At 46.6% G+C, this 27,185-nt stretch overlaps 1 protein-coding gene across 1 annotated transcript in view; it reads right to left on the bottom strand.

Annotated features, from left to right (window-relative positions):
- Positions 1–95: 95 nt before the first annotated feature.
- Positions 96–27,185, bottom strand: part of LOC147320331 (uncharacterized) — a 51,217-nt gene continuing 24,127 nt past the window's right edge. Inside the window, exons 4-12 of the mRNA XM_086308220.1 lie at positions 18,844–19,048; positions 16,902–17,132; positions 13,865–13,971; positions 13,044–13,191; positions 10,059–10,111; positions 8,165–8,262; positions 7,622–7,817; positions 6,751–6,951; positions 96–6,665 (exon numbers count right to left, since the gene is read on the bottom strand). Coding sequence (XP_086164346.1) covers positions 5,532–6,665; positions 6,751–6,951; positions 7,622–7,817; positions 8,165–8,262; positions 10,059–10,111; positions 13,044–13,191; positions 13,865–13,971; positions 16,902–17,132; positions 18,844–19,048 — 2,373 coding nt within the window. The 3' untranslated portion in view covers positions 96–5,531. The remainder of the gene's footprint in view (positions 6,666–6,750; positions 6,952–7,621; positions 7,818–8,164; positions 8,263–10,058; positions 10,112–13,043; positions 13,192–13,864; positions 13,972–16,901; positions 17,133–18,843; positions 19,049–27,185) is intronic.

Here is a 27,185-nt window from a genome sequence, read left to right as displayed (position 1 = left end):
AATTGAGAAAGTCTTGAGGGATGGCTACTATGAGGGAAGGCAGCCTGGAAGCTTTACCAGCAGGACACAATAATAATAATAATAATAATAATAATAATAATAATAATAATAATTCCAACTTCATATATTTCTACTTGTTAACATCGTCTTCTGTCATGAGTGAAACGCTGGCTGCTATGGAAGCTTACTTTTGAAACTGTTTGCAGCAGTAAAAGAACTTTTACTTTGAAGGTGAAAGGTCTCCGGTTCTGGTTTGCATTGGCTTTTGTTCGACTTTCTCCACAGCTCACCAGGTAGTGTTTTCAAAGAAGTCTCCCTGTTTCATGCAAACTACGGCCAATCTTCTAGCAACCAAAGCAATCACAAGGCTTTCGGGGCAAATACTGTGAAGCTGTGGTTATCAGATGGCAACTAACCCGTCTCTATGCCTCTGTGACCGAAACCTTAGTTTGGTGTGTTTGGTGTAAAAGGTCAACTAGCATTAGCTGATCACACAAGACTCCACCCTCTCTTCCAAATATGGTCACTTGTGGCTCCATAAAACCGACACAGCAGTGGCTGAAATGTTAACGTCCACTGTGACAAACTTTTACATACATTCTTTTTAATTTGCCTGTAAAACACTATAAAGATAGTTTATTCTGAGAAATCTACTTTACTGCCATAAAAATTCTATAAAAATTCTTGTTTTCTTTTCAAATTCTAACTCAAATATTTGAATATCATCTCATACAAATTTCCGTGACATCGAGACTTTTCCATCTGAACACCGTCCTCAAGTGAAGGAACATCGTGAATACTGGAGGAAACATTACAAAGGAATTATTAACAGATTACTTTTATTATAAATATACAGTGTTAAAATGGAATGGTACCTGACACTGCTAGCTGTTTACAGAAACAAAAAGGAAGTTCTGTTTAACATAATCAATCGAGAGGGTTTAAAAACAAACTCCTGCAGTTCAAATCAAACATCTCGGGGAAGCGTTCGTTCTCTCCGGTTGACTGAGACCAAAAGTTCAACTCAGGTTGCAGAGAAAAAAAAAAAAACACGAGATGCTTCTGCTGATCCAGGGTTCGTTTCCATGGGAAAAACAAACAAAAACGGGACAAAAATCATGAAAACAAAAACGTGTCAGGTGATTTAAAAATGAGATCACAGGCAGATGTGAGTGAGACATTCGTCAGTGTGTAACATCCAAGAGTTTTTAAAGGTGCCACAAGCAGCATTTTTAACACCTGGAAACATTTAATTTCTCTGCCAGAGGACCATACAAGGGAAATCCCCTCTCTGTGATGTCATACAGAGCCAGGAGGACTTAGACCAACATTTGAAACTTTGATCTTCTCCTGGAGCAGGAGATGTGCAGCAGGAAATAAAGAAAATCACATAAGTAGAAACAACAACGTCCCAGTTTTTTAAATCTGCTGAATTCTAACTCAGTTTAAAAAATTTCTAATATTTTTTTTGAAACACTTTATTCGGCCAAACATTCAATAGTTTATTCAAAAATACAGAATTGATTAAAATAGTCGTCTTTAGGAGCATCTGACATGTAGCTAATTTTTTGACACTGATATAGAAGCCAGAGGAAAGCTTTCTCTCTTTTTAACAGTCACATTGATGCAGCAACGTCAGATGTTAAAATGTGGCGTGCAGCACCTTTTAAAAAAGATTTGATAATTTTTCTTCATGAATGTCCGTCCAGCTACTCGGCGTCCTCGTTAGGTCCAGTTTGCTCCAACAGACGGAGCTGAGCGAGCGTCCTGCCTCCAACACCGCGGCTTTACCTCATTTCACCCAACAGGTCAAAGAAACGCCATCCGACTGCAGGAGCCGTTGTTCAAGTCAATGTTGTGAAGGCCAATGAGCTCATTCGCCTGCAAGTATCAACTCCAATCCAAAGTATCAGGCACTTAAATTTGAAGAACTTTACAGAAATGAGCAGTGCCGTTTGAGTCTTGATGCTGGAGTAGTGTGCAAAACACTGGATATAAGATCTGCTGAACATGCATAACAAAATGTAAACATTGGAAAATTTAAGATCAAATGGGAAAAGAAAAAAAAGACTGAAATTATACCTAAAGAAACTTTAACAAACTCAGTTTAAATAACCAGGAACAAACCTAGTCTCACACTGGTTTCACCTGATTCTCCAGCTCTAAACTAGAAGACCTCCCTTCACCTGACTTTGCCTCGTCAACAATAAATGCAGCTAAAAATTACTTACTTAGTTAGAGATTAAAGAGAAAACTGGTCCAGTGGAGTTATGGTTTGACTGGGAGGCGCCCAGTGAGAAGCTGAGGTGAATCAAAGTGAACGAGGTCCTACGACAGAGGAAGACGAGTTGATTCAAAGGTCAGGATGACATAATGGCGAGTGAAGCGATTTTGTGAAGAAGAAGAAAGTTTTGTGAAGTTAACTGCGCTTCAAACACCTGCTTTTTGGCAGCGAGGGTACCCTTAGTGACAAGTTCTAGCACCTCAGTATTAATCGACAAAGACGTGGATTGAAAATCATTGAAAGTTTCCGGGTTCTTCCAAGAACATCTGAACATGCAAAGACCACCCTCGCTAACATTTGATGCAAACCCAGTCATTTTGCTAGTTTTGAAATGTGACCTCGTCTTCATCGGTTACTCCTGGGGTGCTTTTAAGGGGTCATCTGCACACATGCCACTCTACTGTAGGCTTTACTGGCTGCTGCCCCTCAGGAGGCTTACAGCAGTTGGACAATCAGAGGAAAGCAGGCTTTTCAGGAGGGTTTCCTTAGAGACACTGGAGCTAAAACAGCTTGTTTTAGACATACGATAAAGTTAAAGCCCAGTTTAATAAAAATAAGGATTATTTTGAGCTATGAGTCATGCAAAGCTGCTCTGGTAGAGTTGAAGAATAAAAATAAAGGAAATGAGCAGAATCGGTCCCCTTTGATAAAGTCCTAAGTTGTGCGTTAAAGTAAGCGGTACAGCTCGCCAAAAGCTAAAGGTGCAGGTGGAAAACTTTCACACAACCACTTCTGTCACATTTCTTGTGTAAAATCGAGTGTAAAGCCTGAAAAGACACGCTGCGTCTGCAGGACGATAAAACCGAGTGTACATGCGTTTTTTGGAAACGTTTGGAGGTTTATGAACTCGTTCCCTCTGAAGCGCCTCACCTACAATAAATAAAGGTGTTCTGACAGGAAGAAGCAGAGCCATTATGTACAGTAGTTACCCTGTTCTCACTGTTGTTACTGCATGAAGGGGAATAAGACTTTGTATTTACCGGTATTCACCATCGTCTCCTGGTTACTGCTCATTTTCCCCACGAGTGAAGAAGAAAATCCTGAAGTCCTAAAACTCCGACAGAGGTCACGGAAAAGTCCCGGTCGAGTACTTTGGTGCGTCTGCCCAGCTACGACCGACTGAGTGTGTACATCTCTACTCGCGTACTCATTCACAAACGATTTGCCTCACATGAAGCCAAGAGTCGAATAAATCAGGAGGAAAAAGTCCTGCACGTATTTTCATAAACAAGCCACAGTTTCTTTTAATTAAAATAGACTTTCTTAAAATTCTCAGGAAAATTAGGTCGGCTACGAGGAACTTTTCCTCTCGACACGTGATGGCGATGAAAAGAACAACAACAATAATAGCAACAATAATATGGCAACAAAACTAAGCAAACAGCACCACTTAATTTCGGTGTCGTAGTTGATTCGACTACTCGGGCAGGAAGAAAGGAAACGAGGAAAAGCGAGTGTGTACAGTAGGTGTGCAAATCTGAACCAACGTCTGTGGCAGAAAACAAACAGGAAAAGGCGACTTAAAGGGATACCTTGATGTTTGTTGGGTTTCATGTACGCACTTTAAATGACAGGATGATGATGATGAAGTGATGAAGGATCCGTTTCGCAGTCTTTGGTGGAGCTTTTTCCTAAACACGACTGAATCAAACAGAAACCGAACTAACAGGTCCGACGCGCATCGGAGAGCGGTGCAGAATCGTCTCGCCGCTCCCGCAAAGGACGGCGCCGCTCTCAAAACGAGATGTAATGAGGTCCGGATGGAGACGACTCGAGCGCTCGTGAAGCCGCAGGAAACCGCGACGAGGTGATCAGAAAGTCCCAGACATTGGCCCGTCAAAGGACCGGAAACCTGGTTTCACATTAAAGATCCTCTTCTCTGAGAGGTCCAGAGTTGGAGCTACGGAGTCGCACTCTGACCATCACGGATGGCGAGCGTTCGCTCTACGAACCAGACGAAGACTCCAGACTTCCTGACAGGCTCAGCAGGTGAAGTCCGTCATGTTCTCCACATTCATCAAGTTGTAAACCGTGAATTTATCCCTCACCTGCACCAGGTGATTCCTAATCTTTGCTCACCTCCTGAACCCCTCCCTCAGATCCCTCCGTCTGAGTTTGTCCACTTTGAGAAATTAAAAAGAAGCTGAAAAATCAACGCTGGAGGTCAGCTAGTGCCTGCCTCCCGAGCAGCTGTGCTGGAACTTTCTGATCTCACGCTGCCCTAAACACCCCTATATACGGATCAATCCGCCACTAAAAGTAGTTCCTAACAGTTTGTAGGAGTTGAGGAGAAGACGTGTTTTAACAGTTTAACTCCACATGCTTGGCATCCATCTATGTGCGTTTATGGACTGGCCTCCTACCCTAATGCATGCTGGGATACTCCCCTTGAACATATGAAGCAGGCGAGAAACTATAAAAGAACCTGAGGTAGTCTGAATGCTTGGGCTACGAGTTTGGTACGAGCTCTAATGTGAAGGCTGGTAGTGATGAGGGCGCCATCGTAGCTGCTGAGGGTTTATAAGGAAACCAATGAGGTGGAGGGTCCGCGCAGTCGTTACGAGCTTAACGAACTCTGAGAAACACTGAAACGCCAATTTTTCTCAGGCCTGGAAGCAGCTCTACAAGAGAGCTGAGGGACACAGGTCCATCATCAAGGTATCTCTTTAAGAGAATGTGTTTGAAGCCGGCGACGAAGCAGCTCGCAGGCCGATTTAAGGCACGTGTGTGAGAAAGTTTACATCATTAGAGCTAACGAACAGGACTATAAACGCTTCACTTAACGAGCTATAACGTGAAGACTGAGAGGAGCTGCTTCTTTTTTCTTTTGCTCACGTAACATCTAAACACCTTATCAGAAAATAACTCTGTCTCTACAGACGTAGAGTACAATTTAAAAGCTACAAACTACAGTACACTCTTAATGCTAGTTAATGAAGTCCCGATGCATAGCATCACCCATAGATGGACACTGATTCTGACTTTGTGGATCTCTGACGGCGGAGTCAATCGTAGTGTTATGGAGGTTATGGCAGTGTGTGTCCGAGTCCGTGTCTCGTCTCCGGTGAGATGCGTGATTGTCATGAGCCGTCGTTCCTCCGCAGAGTTCGTCCGACGACGTGAGTGGAAAAAAACTAAAACGCGAAGAGGAAGAGTTGGTGAAGATGGAGAAACGAAAGCTCCGCGCTCCCGTGGGTTCAGGCGCTGACGTGATAGGGCATCTTCCAACAAATCAGAGCGGCGGGAGTTAAAAACACTGCGTGTCAGCATTGGCGGCGCCGCGGCTGGAGCAGTCTCCGCAGTCTCTCCCTTCCATCGCCATCTTTTCTACTGCCACCTCCTCCTCATCCTCCTCCTTCACATCTTTTAGCGGATCCTCTCCGCTCTCGACTTTAGGGACGAACTTCCCGAACCGCACGCCATTCAGATCCTCCTCCAGTTTGACTTTGAAGGGCGGCAGGCCGAGCAGGAAGGCCCGGATCCTGCTGGGCGAGCTCAGATCTGCGGGTTCATCCTGGTTCTTCATCTCCACCTCGACCTGCCCTCCTCCTCCCACCACCGCCGCTCCTCCTGCTGCACTTCCTGCGGAGCTGGAGCGCGTTTCCTCAGCTGGCTCTGTGAAGCCGGTCCTCACTCTCTTGGCCGGCAGCTGGTCGGCGTTCCCATTGACGACGGCCCGGCTCGGCTCCGGCCCTTCCGCGGCGGGTCTCTTCGGCGTGAACCGTTTGCTGAGGTTGAGGGGCAGCGCCTGCTCGGGGGGAGGGGTGGGCTTGGCGTTCAGGTCCTGGGAGAGAGCCTCGGACAGGCACCGCGTGAACATCTGCAGCTGGGACGGGCCCAAGCAACGAGTCCTCATCAGCTGACACACCTGAACGCTGCAGTCAAGGTTCACGGGAAGGACTCGGAGGGGGGGCATGGGGGGCCGGGTTCTAGCCTCTCGCCCGCCTCCTCTCGGCCCCCCCTCGTCCATGTTACACCCTGAGCAATGGGTGTGGTGCTGCTGGAGGGGGTGGGGCTGTGGCTGCTCCCCGCTCGGGTGAGGGGTGTCTGGGCTCCCACTCTTCGGCTGGGGGGTGTAGATGATTGGATGGTGCTGGCTCGGGTTCTGGGGCGTCAGGGCAGGGCTCTCGGGGCCCCTCTGCAGTCCCAGCCGGCTCCTGAACACGTCCGAAGGACACAAGCCTTTGATGGGGCTGAAGCCGCTCAGAGAGCCTCTGATGAAGTGGCGCGGCAGCGCGGAGAGGAGCACGCCCGTGGCGGGAACCACAGACTCCCCTCGCTCTGTCTTCACCTCCTTCGGTTTGGGCTGGAAAGAGATGAAGGGGCCGGCGAGGGGGGCGAGGTCCGGGGTGAGGGGCATGGTGATGGGCAGGATGGCCGGCTGCAGGGAGCAGAGAAGGAAATGAATCACATGCAGTCAAATCAAACCTCCTCACAGGCGTGTACGAGTGTTTCGTGGTCGTTACCCTGTGCATGCCGCTGGCGGCAGTTCCTCCGCGGCCCACGGCTGGAAGCTGTTGCTGCGTCATCTCCACCGCACTGCCTTTGACCTTCGCCTGCTGCAGTGCCAGCAGCTTTGCCTGAGCGAGCACCGTGGCCTTGTTTCGCGTGCCCGGCGGCCGGCCTCGACCTCTCTTTGCCACCATGGTGCCGTTCGGGTTTGGGACCTGTTCAGAGGCAAGAGAGGCTGGAGGTGAACCAACTAAGCCAATTAAAGCAGTGACGTTTGCAGGGTTACTGAAGTGGTGGTGGCTAGCAACACAGCTATGTTAGCATAACATAAACACAGTGAAGCTGGAGGATGAACGCTAACTTTTCTCCACTTGGTAAAAGTTAATGTGAGGGTTCCTGATGGTTAGAGACAAATACAGTCGCATGGCAGGATGCTGTAAACGGACCAAACGTCAGTCAGGAGAACAACTGAGATAATCCATCCACAGGTGAGTCATTAATATACTGCAACAACATGGGAACAGAGCAGCTGCCAGAGAATTCAGCATTAATGAATCAGTGGTACAGAAGTGGAGGAAGCGCAGTTTTTGGCTTCCCCCATATTCCAAAAGTGCTTCATCTCTTTGCTATGACTGTCGCCCGCCATAATTTGCAGATGATGTTGTTTGCAGCTGCTGCCATGCTTTCGACCAACACAGGGGCAGCTTGATGACACCATCAACATGCGCTATCGCCGTAGAGCGGTATAAATTTCTACCGTTTCTACCGCCCACCCCGAGGCGGCAGTGTCAGCGTCCCCCCATCACAGCATCACCCGAGCATCTGTTACGGAGCATCAGCGTTCAGCAGTGTTAGTAACAGATGAAAACAAAGCTGTCAGCTCACGTCATCATGCATGGTGGGAGAAGCAGCAGCAGGTGGTGTGGCCATCTTCCTCTCCCGGGGTCTGGGTCCCGGCTTTTTGCCTCTGGGATGTGGTCTCCTGCCTCTGATGCCTCTGGGCTTCGGCACCACCGGGGATTCTGGGACTTTAAACTCTGCTCCGCCCGCTCTGAGGTGTTCTTCATAAGGAAGCATCAGCCTGAGACACAGAAACCTGAACTTTAGCATGTGGACCCTTTTAGTCACAGGTCAAAGGTCAAGGGTTTAGTTTTCAGTATTTCCATTACATCTGTCAGGATATTACGGAGCCAGGATAATAATGTGCACAGTAATGCACATGGTCTACTCAGGTACAGGGAGCTTTCCTGCTCTCTAACACTAATGACCGCTTCATCCAGCGCTGACCTCTGCTGGATGAAGGTACGAAGCCCACTGGCTGGTTTTCCTCTCTGCTTACAGACCCTCGTCACTTCCCTTTGCTCACTTTTGAGTGTAAAACGGTCTGAAATGCTCGGTGAGCGCAGTCAGAGATGATGTCTGTCTCACCTCTCGTAGTGTCTCCTGGTGCAGGTCGCAGCGCTGGTGCTGCCGGGGCATCCGCCCAGCTCGTTGTAAACCACTTTCCACAGACGGTCTGTCGTCACCTGCCGCACGAAAACAAGCAGAAAGTCAGATAACGAGGAGTAACCCTCAAAGGACTGTGGTGACCGGTTCACGATAGTTCAACTGGAGACTCCCAGGTATTCAGCCTGCAGTGGAGACCATGCACCAACTCTAAGGCCTTCACCCCACTGCAGGCTGAATACCTGGGAGTCTCCGTCAGCTGCCTTTTGATCCTGGAAGAGGTCGAACCGCCTCCGACTCCTCAGAGTCAAAGTATCAGAGTCAAAGTATCAGAGTCGACTTTGAGAGGAAAACTTGACCTAAATCCTGGTTTACATCAGTTTTAGTGCCCCCTACTGTTTAGACACGTGTAACTACATCCTCAACCATTTGGAAAGGGTGACGACTGATTTATACTTTTAATTTTGTTGGCAGTGGTTTCATCTACAAAGACTCTTCTGTTGAACCAGCTTCCAGTTTGGATTCAGGAGACAGACACTATCTCTACTTTCAAGATCAGGCTTCAAACTTTCCTTTGTGCTAAAGCATATAGTTAGGGCTGGACCAGGTGACCCTGAATCCTCCCTTAGTGATGCTGCAGTAGACGTAGGCTGCCGGGGGATTCCCATGATGCACTGGGTGTTTCTTCTGCGATCACTGTGTGTTTATACACCTCTCTGCATGTAATCATTGTTATTATTAACCTCTGGCTCTCTTCCACAGACATGCAGCCCCATAATGTGTTAATTATAAAAATCAATGCAAAAATGTGTTAAAACACTTTGTTGGTGATAATTTTAGACGAATAAAAACTGATGTGACTTCAAATCCAAATATCTGCAGAGATGATCTGATCCTGATCTTCAGCTCTGGCACTTGTTAGCGTGAGCTTCAGACGCTTCATTAATCTCCACGTTTGTATTAAAAACAGCAGTGTGACAAAAAGCTGACGTCTCTGCGATCAATGGAGACGAGGCCAAACAGACGCTCTGCAAACATGTGGACAAAGTCAAACTCTGCAGTGGATCAGTTTTTATTTTTGAGCCGTCTCCATCGTCTGTGTGTTAATCCTGATGTAGACCATCAGACGTGCAGCGACACTGAGACAAATTAAAACTCATCTGTGCAAATGAATATTTAATTATATTTACAATAAAAACTCCAGTCTGGCAGTTACTGCATGTTTCAACTCTTCAGGTTTAAATGTGGACCGATAACGTTTTAGTTTGGCTGCAAACACGTTCAGTGTCGCCGGTTTCAGTTTCACTTTATTGAGGGAGCGGCTGCAGAAACTGAACCAAAGGTCGGATCATGTCTGATCAATTTACACCGTCAGCACATCCACCCCACAGGGGAATTTAAAGCAGTCGGACAGGAAAGACCGCTCGGCCTCGAGTCCCAGGGCGCCTCATCTAAATAAGCTATAAAACAAAACCTGATGAAACGCCTCGAGCGAGCGGCCTGCTGTCAGCAGACTAAAATCAGTGTTTGCAGTTTTCTCAGCAGGGACGGAGACAGAGCTAACGAGCACAAAAACTTCATGATTTCACTTTAAAATAAATCCCTGCAGGCTGATTTATAATCTGACCTCATCCTCCTGGATTAAACCAAACACACAGTCGCACTTAGATGTGCCGTCCTCGCAGGTTCGATTTAACCTCACGTGAAACAAACTGAGCTGAAACACGTTCAAACTCTTTATTTAAACCTCACAGAAAACCTGAAAAGTATCATAAACGAGTTTTTAATAACAGAGTCGTGCAGCTTCCCGTCTTTATGCAGCAAATCAGCAGCTCTTACTATTTTAGAGAAACTGAAATAAACTGAAGTGACTCACCTTTTTGTAGCCCCCGAGCCGTTTGACCACAGAGTACATGAGGAAGAGGTCGACTGAGGACGGCGGCGAAACATCAGACATGCAAAGGAGACACAAAAACATTTAAAGCAGGCGGTGAGGACACAGCGGAGGCAGGATGGTCCTCACTACACGAACGTGGTTTCAAACCCCCCACAGTTCAAACATGGAGTCTCGATGAAGCTCAGCAGTCACATGTTTACCTCTGACACGGCACCCAACCTTCATTCAACACCACAAAACTTTATTTAACACGCAGTCAGAGCACATCTGTCTCTGGAAGGAAGGAAGGAAGGAAGGAAGGAAGGATGGATGTAAGGAAAGAGTGAAAGAAAAAGGGGATGAGAGAGAGACAGGGAGGGAGGGAGGGAGGGAGGGAGGAAGGAACGAAGGAAGGAAGGAATGAATGAAGAAAGGATGGATGTAAGGAAAGAGTGAAAGAAAAAGGGGATGAGGGAGGGAGGGAGGGAGGAAGGAAGGATGGATGTAAGGAAAGAGTGAAAGAAAAAGGGGATGAGAGAGAGACAGGGAGGGAGGGAGGAAGGAAGGAAGGAAGGAAGGAAGGAAGAATGTAAGGAAAGAGTGAAAGAAAATGGGGATGAGAGAGAGACAGGGAGGGAGGGAGGGAGGGAGGGAGGAAGGAAGGAAGGACGGAAGGAAGGAAGAAAGGAAGGAAGAAAGGAAGGAAGGAAGAAAGGAAGAAAGGATGGATGTAAGGAAAGAGTGAAAGAAAAAGGGGATGAGAGAGAGACAGGGAGGGAGGGAGGAAGGAAGGAAGGAAGGAAGGAAGGATGGATGGATGTAAGGAAAGAGTGAAAGAAAAGGGATGAGAGAGAGACAGGGAGGGAGGAAGGAAGGAAGGAAGGATGGATGTAAGGAAAGAGTGAAAGAAAAAGGGGATGAGAGAGAGGGAGGGAGGGAGGGAGGGAGGGAGGGAGGAAGGAAGGAAGGATGGATGTAAGGAAAGAGTGAAAGAAAAAGGGGATGAGAGAGAGACAGGGAGGGAGGGAGGGAGGGAGGGAGGAAGGAAGGATGGATGTAAGGAAAGAGTGAAAGAAAAAGGGGATGAGAGAGAGACAGGGAGGGAGGAAGGAAGGAAGGAAGGAAGGAAGGAAGGAAGGATGGATGTAAGGAAAGAGTGAAAGAAAAAGGGGATGAGAGAGAGACAGGGAGGGAGGGAGGGAGGGAGGGAGGAAGGAAGGATGGATGTAAGGAAAGAGTGAAAGAAAAAGGGGATGAGAGAGAGACAGGGAGGGAGGGAGGAAGGAAGGAAGGAAGGAAGGATGGATGGATGTAAGGAAAGAGTGAAAGAAAAAGGGGATGAGAGAGAGACAGGGAGGGAGGAAGGAAGGAAGGATGGATGTAAGGAAAGAGTGAAAGAAAAAGGGGATGAGAGAGAGACAGGGAGGGAGGGAGGGAGGGAGGGAGGGAGGAAGGAAGGAAGGATGGATGTAAGGAAAGAGTGAAAGAAAAAGGGGATGAGAGAGAGACAGGGAGGGACAGGGAGGGAGGGAGGGAGGAAGGAAGGAAGGAAGGAAGGATGGATGTAAGGAAAGAGTGAAAGAAAAAGGGGATGAGAGAGAGACAGGGAGGGAGGGAGGGAGGGAGGGAGGGAGGGAGGGAGGAAGGAAGGATGTATGTAAGGAAAGAGTGAAAGAAAAAGGGGATGAGAGAGAGACAGGGAGGGAGGGAGGAAGGAAGGAAGTAAGGAAAGAGTGAAAGAAAAAGGGGATGAGAGAGAGACAGGGAGGGAGGGAGGGAGGGAGGGAGGAAGGAAGGAAGGAAGGAAGGATGGATGTAAGGAAAGAGTGAAAGAAAAAGGGGATGAGAGAGAGACAGGGAGGGAGGGAGGGAGGGAGGGAGCGAGGGAGGAAGGAAGGAAGGAAGGAAGGAAGGATGGATGGATGTAAGGAAAGAGTGAAAGAAAAAGGGGATGAGAGAGAGACAGGGAGGGAGGGAGGAAGGAAGGAAGAAAGGATGGATGTAAGGAAAGAGTGAAAGAAAAAGGGGATGAGAGAGAGACAGGGAGGGAGGAAGGAAGGAAGGATGGATGTAAGAAAAGAGTGAAAGAAAAAGGGGATGAGAGAGAGACAGGGAGGGAGGGAGGAAGGGAGGGAGGAAGGAAGGAAGGAAGGATGGATGGATGTAAGGAAAGAGTGAAAGAAAAAGGGGATGAGAGAGAGACAGGGAGGGAGGGAGGGAGGGAGGGAGGAAGGAAGGAAGGAAGGAAGGAAGGATGGATGGATGTAAGGAAAGAGTGAAAGAAAAAGGGGATGAGAGAGAGACAGGGAGGGAGGGAGGGAGGGAGGGAGGGAGGAAGGAAGGAAGGAAGAAAGGATGGATGTAAGAAAAGAGTGAAAGAAAATGGGGATGAGAGAGAGAAGGAGGGAGGTAGGAAGGAAGGAAGAGGGGATAACAGAAGGAAGGAAGGAAGGAAGGAAGGATGGATGGATGTAAGGAAAGAGTGAAAGAAAAAGGGGATGAGAGAGAGACAGGGAGGGAGGGAGGAAGGAAGGAAGGAAGGAAGGAAGGAAGGATGGATGTAAGGAAAGAGTGAAAGAAAAAGGGGATGAGAGAGAGACAGGGAGGGAGGGAGGAAGGAAGGAAGGAAGGAAGGATGGATGTAAGGAAAGAGTGAAAGAAAAAGGGGATGAGAGAGAGACAGGGAGGGAGGGAGGAAGGAAGGAAGGAAGGAAGAAAGGATGGATGTAAGGAAAGAGTGAAAGAAAATGGGGATGAGAGAGAGAAGGAGGGAGGTAGGAAGGAAGGAAGAGGGGATAACAGAAGGAAGGAAGGAAGGCAAGGATGGAAGGAAGAGGGGATAACAGAAGGAAGGAAGGAAGGCAAGGATGGATGAAGGAAGGAAGGAAAGAGTAAAAGGTCATGAAGGATGGATGAAGGAAAGAAGGAAAGAAAAGGAACGTTCTGTAGAGCGCGGAAGAAGAAGCGGCGGCATGGAGGACTCACTCTTCTTGAAGCCCAGGTTCGGGACTTTGTGGATCGGCGATCCGTGGCGGTCCATGAAGGCGAACAGCTGATCGAGGAACAGCTGCTCCTCGGGGTGAGGGAGCCAGTCGCCGTCACAGCCAACCTCCACGCTGCCCATCACGTTCTCCTGAGGGGGAAACACGCAGTGAGATCATCATTGCACGCCTCAGCACTTCCTGTTATTTTACTCGTCACATTAAAACTGATCTGCGCCTTTATTTTGGCGGTCAGAAACTGAATCTATTAAACGACTTTATTTGCTGCGAGGCTCACATGTTCACGTCTGCCACTAGAGGGCGCTGTGAGAGGCCTCGCAGGTCAAACCTCGGAGCAGTTTAAGGATTATAATCCAGCAGCGCTCAGAGACTCGAGCGTGTTTGTTGCTTCGTGGATCCAAAGCCAGCAGCTCTAAAATCCACTTCCATATGTGAGTGCTCTGGCTTTCTTAAATGAACAGCAAACCTGCCCCCCCTGCGTGGGGGCACGAATGCATTCAAAGCACTGACAAAGCGACTGGGTGCACGTGTGCGCTGAAACAAAGCAGCTGAAACTGCACGCCCAGACCTGCCTCACAGCAGAGCTCCGAGCGTCTAATAACAGAGACCAGGTTCATGTTTTTACTCCAGTCTCACAGCTCTGCGGGACCAGATCTACTTCCTGAAAGGATTTGATTTCACTTTCAGCAGAGTTTGTATTATAGGAGGATCTGGAGGCTGAAGCAGAGCTTTCTGTAAACACGCCGTAACGACGAAGAGGAGCCTGAACGTGACAGTCAGCGATGAGATGATCGCCACACGCACCTTCATCCTCTCGATCCACGACTCCGACTGGCTGGAGTTTGGCGAGTCTTTGCTGTCGCGGCCTCTCCTCTTACGAGGTCGTCCTCGCAGACTGAGAGAAGGACATCCTGCAGGAAAAATAAAATAAAGGCGTAAACATTTACAACATCTCCGGAGGCCTTCCTGTGTTTGTTTGAGGCGATCTTTGTGAGGCATTTACGAACTAAAAATCAGAGAACTAAATAACAGCACATGGCTCAGGTGCAGCGCTCTGCTGTGGGCGGTGGTCTAAAGGGGTCACATGACGGAGGTTATCCGGTCTAAAACGGACACAGGATTTATTCATTTAGCTCCGAGCGCAGGGCGACAGCAGATGATCTGATTTACAAAAGCTGAGCAGACTGTACAAACATGTCAGACACACGAGGAGGCTGGTTTTATCTTCCGATGAGCACTCGAGCTGCTTCTTCACCACAGCAGGTCATCTGCCTCCACCTCACCCCGTCCTCCTCCGCCACACCACCCTCTGCATGTCCTCCTTCTCCGAGGTCGTCCCCTCTCCTCCTCAGTGGATAATCTAACAGGTTGATTTGAAGCCTGATCTGCTCAGTAAGCGTGTTGTTCTTCTTCTAAAGCACTGATGTGGACAAGTTTATCCAACCTTCAAATAACCTGAAAACATCTCACTACAGGCTTTTATAACCAGCCTGCAGACACCAGAGAAACAGCTCAGGACTCTCCAGCAGGTGGCAGCGTTTCACAGGCAAACAGGAAGCTGTACTGAGGAAGGAAGTGATGCTTTCAGGTCAAAGGGCTTTCAAAAACCAGTTATATGTTTCATCTTACACACAAACGTCGCCTTTCAGCAGCAGAAAACATTTATGGGCTCAAATTGTGGTCATAAATATTTTGCACTTGTAAATCAGGATTTGTATGTGGACCAAAAAATACATGTGAAACTCTGCACTCAAGTTTCAAGTTACAAGTACGAATTTTGACCCTATTTTTCTTCCTCTCATCTGATTGGTTAATGTCATGTCAATCACAAATTTAACTGTCCAATCAGAGAACAGATGGGTTTGGCTGTTTGAGGGGCGCTTTTTTGAACTGCAGGTCCTTGAAGGGTGATACAGGTTGAAGCTGGAGGATCTCTATATAAATATCCGATATAGCAGCTAGGTCCGCTAACTTTCAGCAGCTGTTGAAAGGATAAAGTTTTAGTATATCAGTGGTTAGAAACACATTATTACTTTAGGATTAGTTTAACACAAAGTCAGGGCTGACCTGGGACCATTGCTGTGAGTCACAGTGCGCAGCATAAAGGTCCTTTCACATCGGACGCAGCATGTGCTGCTAATGCTAACTAAAAGCCAAGGATCCAGAATTTGTTGCTGGCGGCTGGGCTCTGTGGGTTTTTGCAGCAGCTCTACCTGCACTAGATGCACCTGCTCCTTGTCGTTTCTATCTCGGGCTTTGTGTCAACTACAAGAGTTTGTGTTTTTTTTTTTATCTTCAAATGTTCAATAAAAACATGTATCGCTAATTAGGGCTGCCACAAACGATTATTTTGATAGTCGACTAGTCACCGATTATTTTTGCGATTAGTCGACTAATCAGATCATCATCCATTGGACGTAAAACTACAGCTTATTGCACCAGCAGCATCTGCTCTTATATAACTATCATTAGCTTACAGCTTTAAGTGTTTCAGGTCTGTGCTAACTAAAAATAAAGACAAGATGATAGTTTATTAAATTTTAATGAAATTTGCAGATTGTTTCAGTGAAGTTTAATAAACTCCTTGCTATCTAAAATATAACAGGACACTGGAGTATATTCTCCAGCATCTCACACTTCTGATAATCAGCTGTCTGCTTGACGTTTATTCAGCTGTGTAAAAACTATAACTTTAATCTCAGCCAAACCGATTTACTCAGGAACAAATAAAATACTAAAAAAGCCAAACAACAACATTTTTAAGTTATCTAAGTGACTCATATATCATGTTTAACCTGAGTAGCGAAAGACGGCGGTGGGTTTGAAAACAATTTGCCGGGAGTCCGGTGTTCTCACGGCGCTAGTGAGCCTAGCCCCCGGCTAGCTATCGAGCTAGTGGGTAACAGACGTCTCCGAAAACGTCGGAGCGCTTTTGAAAATATGCGGTGTCTTGATAAACTGAGCAGATATTTGAGGTTTACACAGCTACATTCTCGCCTGAAAATATGTTAAACGTTTATTTTGTGACCCAGAAAGAATAATAAGAGTAACATTAAAACTAACTAGCTGCCGCCATTGTTGGAAACTGCGCTGGGCCGCGCTATGAATTCTGGGACACAGCTACTTCTTCTTCTTCGGGGTTTAACGGTAGCTGACATCCTTGTACATGCAGTGCTGCCATCTTCTGTTTCAGTCCATTATTACACTCTTAAATCCTGCTACTCATTCCTGCGTCTTTTGTGATCTTACAAAGCTTCAAACGACGCGTCGACTATTAAATCAGTCGTCGACGATTTTGATAGTCGACGTAATCGTGACTAGTCGACAAATCGTGGCAGCCCTATCGCTAATTCATAATGAAGAAAGCTTTGTAACCATCCCCACTAGTGAAGACTGTCTCTGGAGGTCCCTGTATTAAGCAGGTAAACCTGTGACACAAAAATCACCAAACTGAGACGACCACAGACTGTTTGCCTTCGTGGTGATGAAGGAAAACGCTGGGCTGGCATGTAAAAGGGCATTTATTCCCTCCGGACCTGAAGCTCCATAAAGCATCCATCTGTTCTCTGATTGGATTGTCAAATTTGTGATTGACATGACATTGGCCAATCAGATGAAAGGAAAAATAATAGGGTCAAATTCGTACTTGAAACCTGAGTGCAGAGTTTGATACGTAATTTTTTGGTCCACACACAAATCCTGATTTAAAGTACAAAATATTTATGACCACAATTTGAGCCCGTAAAGATTAAACAGTAATTCAGAACGTGATGTTTAGACCGTATGTTTCTTATTCTAATGATTAAAATCCATCACACACAAACGCTGTCAGCACACTCACTGAACTGCCAGGAGAAGCCGGAGCTGCTCTCCAGCGTCGGGTGGTTGAAGGTGTCCCTGCAGTACATGACTCGGGTGTTGGGCGTCACCTTGATGCCTCCCAGCGCCAGCAGGTGGGGGTCCTGCAGGGTAGACCCCCTTGCTCCGTCCTGGATGCGCCGCTGCAGCGAGCGGAAGCGGCAGTACTGGGGGTAGCTGATGACTTTGACAGCGTGATGCTCCGCCGGGCCGTCTGAGGGGAGGAGACACAGGTGGGGTTATTTTTGTTTCGGTGGCTTTAACTCGTTCGCTCCGTTATGCTCTGCAAACACAGCGTTTCCCACTTTCCGTCAGGCCCCGGATTTGTCTCCGGGCTCTGAACATCTCTGTATACACGACAAACACGAGTATCCCAGTTACTGATTACCGCTGTGCAGGCGCCGGGGGTGTTTGCAAACACCAGGCGGCACTTTTGAGATGTTTAATTTGACGTTTCTGTAGCCGTCACCCTCAAATACATCCGATTTGTTTGGGAAACCACTGAAATTACAAAGAAGGCTAAACTGTGCTGCAGGTAGTCGGCAGCATTCATAAACATGCAAACAGCGTCCTGCTTCCTTTCTCAGGACTCTGGATTAAAAACCTCCTTTTCAGTGACCTGACCAGCAGCGCAGCTGACACAGAACAGAGAGCAGCTCCATATAAACCAGCTCGTTCTGCAAAACCCTTTAACCCACTCTGATTATGGTTTTATTAAACATGTATGCACAGAGATAAACAAGATCCCACCCAGGCTGACACTCATGGTTAAAATCCCATCAGTGGGAAACGTGCACTCCCTTTCCACAGCACAGGTACTAAACTTGCCAAGAGTTTCCTCACCTGGAGACAGAATCGAGATTTATGTTTTGTGTTTTTTTGGGCCATCGTGATGCCATCGCCATCGTGATGCCATCGCCATCATGTTCAGGCATCAAGTCCGGGTCCAACCACAGCACCCAGAGAAGTATTTAATCAATATTTACCTAAGAACATCTTTGATAAGCAAAAGATGTGTCGGCATAAAAACTGGTCACAACATATTCAGTTAAATTTTATAGCACAAAATCACAATAACAGCTGCCTCAAGGTGCTTTATACTGTGAGGTAAAGACCCTAAAATACTACAAAACCAATCAGACGAAAGCTATGAACAAACTCTTGGCGACAGTGGGAAGGAAAAACTCCTTTTAACAGGAAGAAACCTCCATCATAACCAGGCATTGACAGCCATCTGTATAACATCACACAGATGATCTTTATAATGATAAAATTACTCCTGTTCACAGAAAACGGCAGCGGTCCAAGTGTGGAGCCATGAGGAACTCCTACTGATACAGGAAGTAAAGCACTGAACATCCCGTTCGCTCTGCTCAGCAAGCTGGAAAGTGAAATTTGATCAAATTCAGAATAAGGACTGAAAGGTTTCTAAAATCGGGAAAACATGTCTATATGTACAAAAACACAAATACAATGATCTCTGGGTGGGTGGCCAGTTCTTTATGAGGAAGTGCAGTGGTCCCACTGTGAAGCCCTGAGGAACTCCTCTGGATACAGGAAATACACAGGAAGAAGATCCAGAATAGAGACCCAAGAGTTTTCAAAACACATGCAGGCTTTATGAAATCAGGATAAAATGTTTAGATCATTTAGGGCTAATTTATAGTTTTATGCCTTCTCTCTGTGCACGTCTTTACTTCTTTTATAGTGGTGGGTAGGAAATGACCACAGCACTGAATCCATCAGATGATTTCAATGATTCTGTTCTTTTAATGCTGCTTTAGCTGCCTCACTGCTGACCTTTCAAAATAAAAGTAGCTCTAACAGGGAGGCTGGAACATGTACAGGAGTGTGACCGGCAGCATTTCCACACCAACAAACTGGCTCTGGTTCACATCTGCAAACATCTGCAGAGAGTTTCTTACTCTCAGTTTTGTCTTTGAGCGGCTCGCTGCTTTTGTCCGTCGTGCCGTTGCTGCCGTCGCCGCTCTGCGGAGGTTTGTGGAGGCCGTTGGTCCCGCACGCCAGCGCCTTCAGGCTGCTGCTCCAACCTGCCGGCTGCGCACACGACCATCGCACCAGGTCCTCCACCCGCACCACCATCTTCCTGGACACCGCCAGAACTTCATCCTGATCAGACACAAACAGAAGATTCAGCGCTGAAGTTATCATCTGCTTCAAACCATTTAACGCCCGACAGGCCGACACCGAGTCGCTGTACTCTGAAGGCGCCAAACTTGGATTGAGCATCACTTTAAAATCAGAATGTGAGCGTGAGAAAAACAAACCCCATCAGTTTGATTAAAGTGCTGCTTTAAACATCTACAGCACCTGTCAAACTATCACCTGCCGATTTGTGTTCAAACATGGAGGCAAACAGAGAGCTAACGTGTGCAAATAGAAGGAAACGCCTCGACTGGTTTGTCGCTGGAGTCTTGACTTTTACGTGAGGAGAGCGAGGGAGATAAGACGGCTTAAAGATTTAAAGCAGAGAGTTTCTAATAAATGAACCAGTTTGAACTAAAAAGGAGAAACCCTTCAAAAAGATGATTGGATGTTTAAAAAGGTGTTTGAGGCGCCGCTTTAACACCGACTGATGCTCGAGGGTCGGCCCTTCACCAAGCTTCATGAGATTTCTGATACCAACTCGTGACGGGCAGCACCGCCTTTCCATCCAGCTGAGATCCACTTTTCCGTCTCCATTAAAGCGTCTTTGATAGTTTGACTCTGCTGAAGTTGTAACCACAGGCCCTCTGGCTCTGCCACAGGTCAGCTTTTAATGTTTGTCTTGACATTTAGAGTTGCTGCTCAGACACACGTGATGATGTGTAAGTCAAAGTGACGCAACACCTGAAAACGAAAGAGGAAGTTTACTACGGCAGGCAGAAGTCCGTGCAGGACTCGCATGTTTTCATGTTTTGGTGAATAACACACTGCTGGAGCTGCGTTTAAAGCTTTTCACTGAGTTTGTTTAATGTAAAGAGAACAGTTACACTTTTGTTGGCATCACGTCGCCTTTGACGACACGGCCACTGATCAGAAACATCCAGTGTGTCCCGTTTGATAAAAAGCCGAGTTTCACATATCTTTGTGGGCCAATTATTCACCATCACACATAAAAATGCAAACGTTAAGCTTTAATTAAACATTCACAGTTGGCGTTAGATAAAGATTCAGCGCGGTGTGGTTGATACGAAGGCACAGAATCGGGTTTTCGTAGCTGTCAACGTGTTTATTTCTGCTGAAAATTTGGACATTTTAAAGTTTGAGCCTGTGAGGACGGACTCGCCGCAGGAGCCTCGAGTGGACATTAGAGGAACTACAGGTTGTTTGTTTTTCCCTCAGGTAAATGGAGAGGGCTGCTTTAAGGATGGGTGTACAACCTTTACGAGGTATGTTAGCAGGCAGAGACTCCATGATGTCGTGATGATGCAGAGGGCTGGGGTGATAGAGCGGGTGGCGGGGTAGCGTGAGATGACTCCGTTGGTGGCTTTGCACGTCAGCGGTGACGTTGCCACAGCTTTGTACCACTTCGGTATTCTCCTGAACGACAGGTGTTGCCACTCAGACAAAATCTCATCTTTTCAAACTGCAACGTCTCCCCTGAATAATCTGTTAATCTCAGAGCTGCCGGACTGAGAAACCATTAAAATGGTGTTAGAAGCCGATATGATGACCCCACAGCGGCGGCATCCACCAGTGGATGTGAATCTACTCCAGTTAAAGCCGGCTGGGTCTAACTGGTCTGGTACTATCTGTACAAAAGCACAGCTAAAAGCTGCTTTGTCTGTGAAAGAGGAAAGAAAACAAGCGCGAGCTTCCACTATTTCCATTAAACAGACTCTTTGCATATAATCTTAAACTTGGTTAGAAAGCAACCGGACCTGACCTCATATCGTGTCCTCCTCTGCTCTCATTTGGTTTTTGCCCATCTTTTCATGTCCCTTCAATACATTGAACTTCCTGTACAAACTGTCTGTTTAATGATTCCTGTTTTATTAGTTTTACTTTGTTAGATTTTTTATATTTTTTCTCTGTTTTTGATTTTAAAAAAGTCTTTAAGGGGAATTAATTAGTAATTAAATCTTCCAGGATTAACAGACGATATCAGAAGAATAAGAAAAGTCACCCATGTGCTGCTCTGAGGAGATATCAGCTGAAGCCGAACTGGAGCTGGGCTGTACTGTCAGGCAATACCAGTTTGGACCACAGGGTGGCGTTGTGGTGAGTGTAAGCTTTTTAAGGTTGTATTTTGAATTAATTTAAAAACATTTAAACACACTGATAAAAACGCTACATGCTCACAGGCCTTTCAAAATAAAACCGAGGGATGAGCTGTGAAGGAGTCAATTTCAACCTCAAAGCTTCCCTAAACCTAACCTACATGTGAAAAAGAGATAAAAATGGGTCAAATAATAAAAAACGAGCAGGGAAAAAAAGTGCAAACATCTGCAGCAGGATCAGAAATAAGCAGCCATCAGGTCACAACACGGGTGGTGCAAACTGCAGGATCTAGGACTGAGCAGCTCCCTCTGCAGCTGGATCCTTAGCTTCCTGTCTGACAGACGCCAGGTGGTCAGACTGGGCAGCATCACCTCATCCCCCATCACACTGAACACTGGTGCTCCACAGGGGTGTGTACTGAGCCCTCTCCTGTACTCACTCTACACCTACGACTGCACAGCCACTAACAGCTCCAACATCATTGTGAAGTTTGCGGACGACACTACAGTGGTGGGTCTTATCACCAACGGTGATGAGACGGCTTACAGGGAGGAGGTCAGCGCCCTGACCCACTGGTGTCAAGACAACCATCTCACCCTCAACGTCGCAAAGACAAAGGAGTTGATAGTGGACTTCCAGAGGTGCAGAGAAGTACACACCCCCATCACCATCAACGGCGCTGCTGTGGAGAGAGTGAGCAGCTTCCAGTTCCTTGGCGTACACCTGGCTGAGGATCTTACGTGGTCAGTACACACAAACAAAACAGTGAAGAAGGCGCAGCAGCGCCTCTTCTTTCTCAGGAGACTGAAAAGATTCGGCATGAGCCCCCGCATCCTCAGGACCTTCTATCGCTGTGCCATTGAGAGCATCCTCACTGGATGCATCACCACCTGGTATGGCAACAGCACCGCCTACAACTGCAAAGCTCTCCAGCGAGTAGTGCGGTGCTCTGAACGGATAATTGGAGGTGAGCTTCCCTCCCTCCAAGACATCTACAGGAAGCGGTGCCTGAGGAAAGCGGGGAGGATCATCAAGGACTCCAGTCACCCCAGCCATAAACTGTTCAGACTACTTCCATCAGGAAGGAGGTTCTGCAGCATCCGGTCCCGTACCAGCAGACTGAGAGACAGCTTCTTCCATCAGGCCATCAGACTGCTGAACACGTCATAGACACCTCAGCTTCACTACTGGAACTTCAACATTATGCACTCCATACTGTATATAAATGCCACTTGTTTTGCACATATTCAACTCTGTATATTTTATATATTTTATTATTATTATTATTATTATTATTTTATTTTATTTTTTTACTATTTAATTTGTAAAAATGTGTATACACACACACACACACACACACACACACACACACACACGTAGGAAAATATTTAGTATACACATCCAGAAATGCATACACTATTATATATTGTACATATATTTATTAGTTTCAGGTTGGCCATTCTTGTATTTTGCTCGTTTGTGTTGTTGTGTTGGCACATCTCTGTTGCTTGTGGGGCTCGCACACAAGAATTTCACTCGCATGTGCTGTGCCAGTGTGCCTGCACATGTGATGTGACAATAAAAGTGATTTGATTTGATTTGATTTGATTTGATTTGAAAGACCGCAATGAGATCAGCTACTGCAGCGAATTAAAGCCAACACTCGCCGGGTCCCTCTGGGTTTGAATGAGACACAGAAGCTTAATTAAAAGCAGGCCCGTGATGTTATTTTAACCTCAAATCAAACATTAAACAAACAGCACGTTTCTGCTGATCTGGCTCTCAGATGCGCTGCACTTTATGCAAATGAGGCCAACTGCAGCTCATTTACATATGAAGTCACTGAAGTTTCACTGAATCAAAGAAGCCCACAAACATCTGAGTCACCGATCGTCCGGTCTGCAGCCGAGGTGCAGCCGCAGAGGCCTCCTCCCATCCCAGCTCGTCAGCTGTGATCTTGTTGCGTCCTTCAGGCAGAGACAAAAGAGCCCAACCTGCCTCTAAAAAACTCCAGCACCCCTCTCCCCGCCCCCTGGGCTGCAGCCAGGTGAGAGCTCATTAACACCGCAAAGGAGGAGCTCTGCAGGAGTCATGAATAAACAAAACGCTCGACTGAAAGACACACCGAGCTTCCACATCTGAAATCACTCGTCCTGCGAGAGGAGACGAGAGACTGAGGCAGGAATTTATTTTTCATAGTGTAAGAGCCGTGTTACACTTCCTGTTTCCTTATCTAACTCACAACACGTCCTGTCCTGCACCTCAGCTGGTTCAACGAGAACTCGCTCAGCGGATAAAAGCCGCTCTGCTAACGTCAGCTAACCGGCTGCATAGATGATGAACACATGAAGCAGCATGCAAGCGTCACTCCGGCACTTCTGCGTCCAACACCACCAACGAGTCCTGAAGACTCACTGAGACACAAACCTTCAATGCCCGGCTCCAAACGCTCCTCAGGTCCCAAAATCAGAAACTCGAGGAACCGCCGAGACTCCAATAAAACCATCATCATCTTCTCAGTCACGCGGCCTGGAGACTGGTCAGGACAGGGCTGGGTGTCGGTTTTGATCTCTGTAGTTGATCTGATTCGATTCTGACTCGGACAACTTTCAGACTATTATAATTCTGATCATTTATCAGCACGTATGCATATTTTATATCGATGTATAAAAACAAAGCTGACACTTATCAGAGGTGTGAGCATCACACAGATGACTTCGGGTCAAAGGAACTGAGGATAAAACAAGAAAGACACGAAGGAGATAACCTCAGAAAAATAAATGAATAATAAATAAAAAAATATTCTACAGTAGAAGAAAACAAATCATCATATAAACATTACCTGATGCTGCTGAAGTGGAGCCGAGCAAAGTTTGATTTTAGTTCTGCAATTTGGCATCATTTTAAAAAGTTCCATTTCTTTGGTACTGAACAGCAGAAATGAGGCTTTTTCTTCTCAGAGGTCATTAAAAAACAAAACAAACCACAGCGGCCAGCAGCACTGTTCACAACGGAGACATAATAAGCAAGCAAATAATGCAGAAAACAGATTTGTATGGTAAACTGGTCCCCGAGTACAGAGAGAGAGCTGTGCAGGAAGTGTGATTTAATCGTGGTGGAAGCAAAACTGTAAACGTGAAGCGTAGTTTTCATCTTTTGCTGCTGGTTCAGTGATTTTGGTTGGAGAGAGAGGAAACCTGCAGCATCAGAATCAGCGAGCTGTCGGCTTTCAGCCCTGACGGCGTGTCCGTGCCGTCGGGCGAGAAAGCCGACGTCTCGCTGATTCTGATGCTCGTTTGTGTTCACGTCTTTGTGCTGAATCCGTGTACCTGCTCTCATTTACTGTTTTCGTTTTGTGAGCTTTAACCTGAGATTCTGGCGTTTCTGGGAAAATGCATTTATAATTAAAAATGGATTCAGGATTTAATGAATCGATTTCACTTCTGAAATCAATTTGAATTGGGAAAATCTATTTCTTTGGAACCACGTGAAAACCAGCGGCTGACTGGTTGAGGATGAAACTGGCTGTGATGATGCTGCACCAAAAACCTTTTTCTCACCTTCAAAATAAAAGTTTTCTTTGTGAAACGTGTTGGTGGCAGCAGTAAGACAACTTTTACTTTGAAGGCCAACGTCCAGTTTATGTTTGCGCTGCACTTCCGGGTTCAGTGAGTTGCGAGTATTTGCAGACAAACTGGTGAATTTCATGCAGACTGTGGCGGGCCGGAGAAATCACAGGCAGGATGTTGGCGCAGAACCGTGTCCCTACTGTGTTTGACAGCCGGCTGGTGTCGTGTGACCACGTTTACCATTTTCTGTACAGCTCAGGAGAGAAAAGGAAACCTACAGACAGCGACGATGTTTAGGGATTTAAAGGGTTAATGAACTCAGGTTAGGTGCCTAGAGAGCTGTGGTTAGGTCAGAGGTCGGCCACCTGCGGCTCTTCAGGCCCTCAGCTGTAGCTCCCACAGGCTTTGTGAACAAGGAAGAAGTGGGAATGTGATTTTGTTTCCCTCATATAGTTTTAAAAACGTTGTCATAAATGCACAGATTCGAGCTCACAGCTCCACACGGAGTTTAACTGAGAGGAAAACTGAATGTGAAATAGCTCACTCCCCTCTTATTACAATGATCACACACTGTCCTGACAAATGAGCAGCACTAACTGCTCTTTTATAGATTAGAAATTCAGCTTTCTGATTAAACTTATTGAGTTAAAGTAAAAATCTCATTTTAAAAGCAGCCAGTCCCATAAAAAGCTGTTTTCTGCAAACAGTGGAATATCCCCGCTGAAAATGTGGAAAATTTGGTTGCAGACAAGTCACAGGATTTACATTTGGGTAATGCATTAGCCTCATTCCCAGAGGTTTCTTTTTATAATGTGGAGGCTGAGCTGCAGCCTGCATGTGAACTGTGTTAATCAAAAACACATCTGACCCTCTCTCCCTCTCCTCTGACATCTGCTCGTTTTTTAATCCAACACTTGTATGTAACTCGTGCCTTCAGACACCAGCGCGTTCATTAAGCTGATCATGAAATGATATCGGGCCGCGGAGAGCAGCGAGCAGATGGAAAATATCGTTAATGTTTGCTCCTGAATGCTCGTTTGTTTTAGCAGCAGAGAAGAAAAAAGTCACATTAAGACTTTTTTATCAGCACGAGGAGACGGCGTCCGAAGGTCAGCTTGCTCAGTGTTTGGATTAAAAAGAGAAGGAGGCCGTGTTCCTGTGACAAGGTTACTAATGGATGTTGTTGAAGCATTTCCCAGATTACACGCGGGGACGTTCACTCTGCAGGAATTCTTCTCCGCAGGAGACGCTGATGGAGACCAAAGACGGAGATTAAAGGGCAATTATTAGAATATTTAATGAAGCCAATTTTACCTTCATACTTCAAATATTTGCAGTTACAGGCCCTCAACGTAAAGATGGTGAGGCAACATTTTGGTTTTTAATTCATATTTTCCAGCGATTCAGGATGTCTGTCCATGATTTTCAAATTAAAGCTCCTCCAGGACCGGGACGGACGGAAGTCGACTATATCAGAAAGTTACAACAGAGACTTCCATCAGATCGGCGATTCAGCCATCGGTTTGCTATCCTCAGTTATGACCACGAGATCATGACCGAAAGAACGAAATTGTGGATGCAAACAGTGGAAATGAGGTTTTCTTTGACGCGTTGCTGGGCGCCATAAGCTGGCGTCCACCTCCCGAGAGATGCAACTACACGTCGGGTTGACGCCGTCTGCAGCTGTTGTGACTGGCCTGTTCAGTGCCATCGATTCTTCCTGCGCACTTCCAGCTTTTTTCCACAGCAGTGTTTGAATTTATCCTTGAGAGCATAACAATCATCCCCTCAGTGTAAGGATTCAACAAGATGCATTTGATACCGGACGTGAGGGAACGTACGAAGACATGGAAAAACGTCAGGGACGTAAGTTGGTTAGTTTACGCTGCAGGCTCTGCAAAGACTCCCTGCTGAAGTCTGAGTCACATCGACATGAGCCACTCGAGCTGGTTCGGTATCTGACCGGGATGTCTCGTGGGCACGCTCTAGGGGAGCTATTCCAGGTGAACGACCCCGGACTCAATGGAGAGATTAGATCTGCTGTTCGGGTTGGAAACGACTCACATGAGCTGTAAGAGGTGACGAGTGTGAGGGAAATATTGATATCGATCCAGAGGGAATCAGGGCCAGAAGATGAGTCTGGTATTAAAATGTTGGTAAAGGGACGTTTTTCTGAGCAGTCACCTGTCACACAAAGTTTACCCAGAATGCACTTTTTGCATTTTCCCTTTGGTGAATTGTCAGAAATCAGATCAAACAAGCTTCTGTTTCTCTGCTGCACCGACTTCAACCTGCTGCTGTTTATTTGAAGCGTGACGCTGATCCTCAGACTTTGACTTGGATCAAAGTTGATTTGTTTGCAGTTTTTAGCTGAGCTTAAATGTGTTTTCAAACCTGACGTATACACGTGGATATCGCCTGCATTTGTCAAGTTATCAGGATTCAAACGTGAGGGAAAGTTTATACATAACGCT

The sequence above is a fragment of the Aulonocara sp. 'chitande type north' Nkhata Bay genome, linkage group LG10, assembly GCF_057382095.1.
Source record: "Aulonocara sp. 'chitande type north' Nkhata Bay isolate Kocher_YH1m ecotype deep benthic linkage group LG10, A_spYH_male_GT1.1, whole genome shotgun sequence".
In the NCBI taxonomy this organism is placed as follows: Eukaryota; Metazoa; Chordata; class Actinopteri; order Cichliformes; family Cichlidae; genus Aulonocara; species Aulonocara sp. 'chitande type north' Nkhata Bay.
The sequence above is the reverse complement of the archived record's forward strand: the minus strand, read 5'-3'. Positions and strand labels throughout refer to the sequence as shown.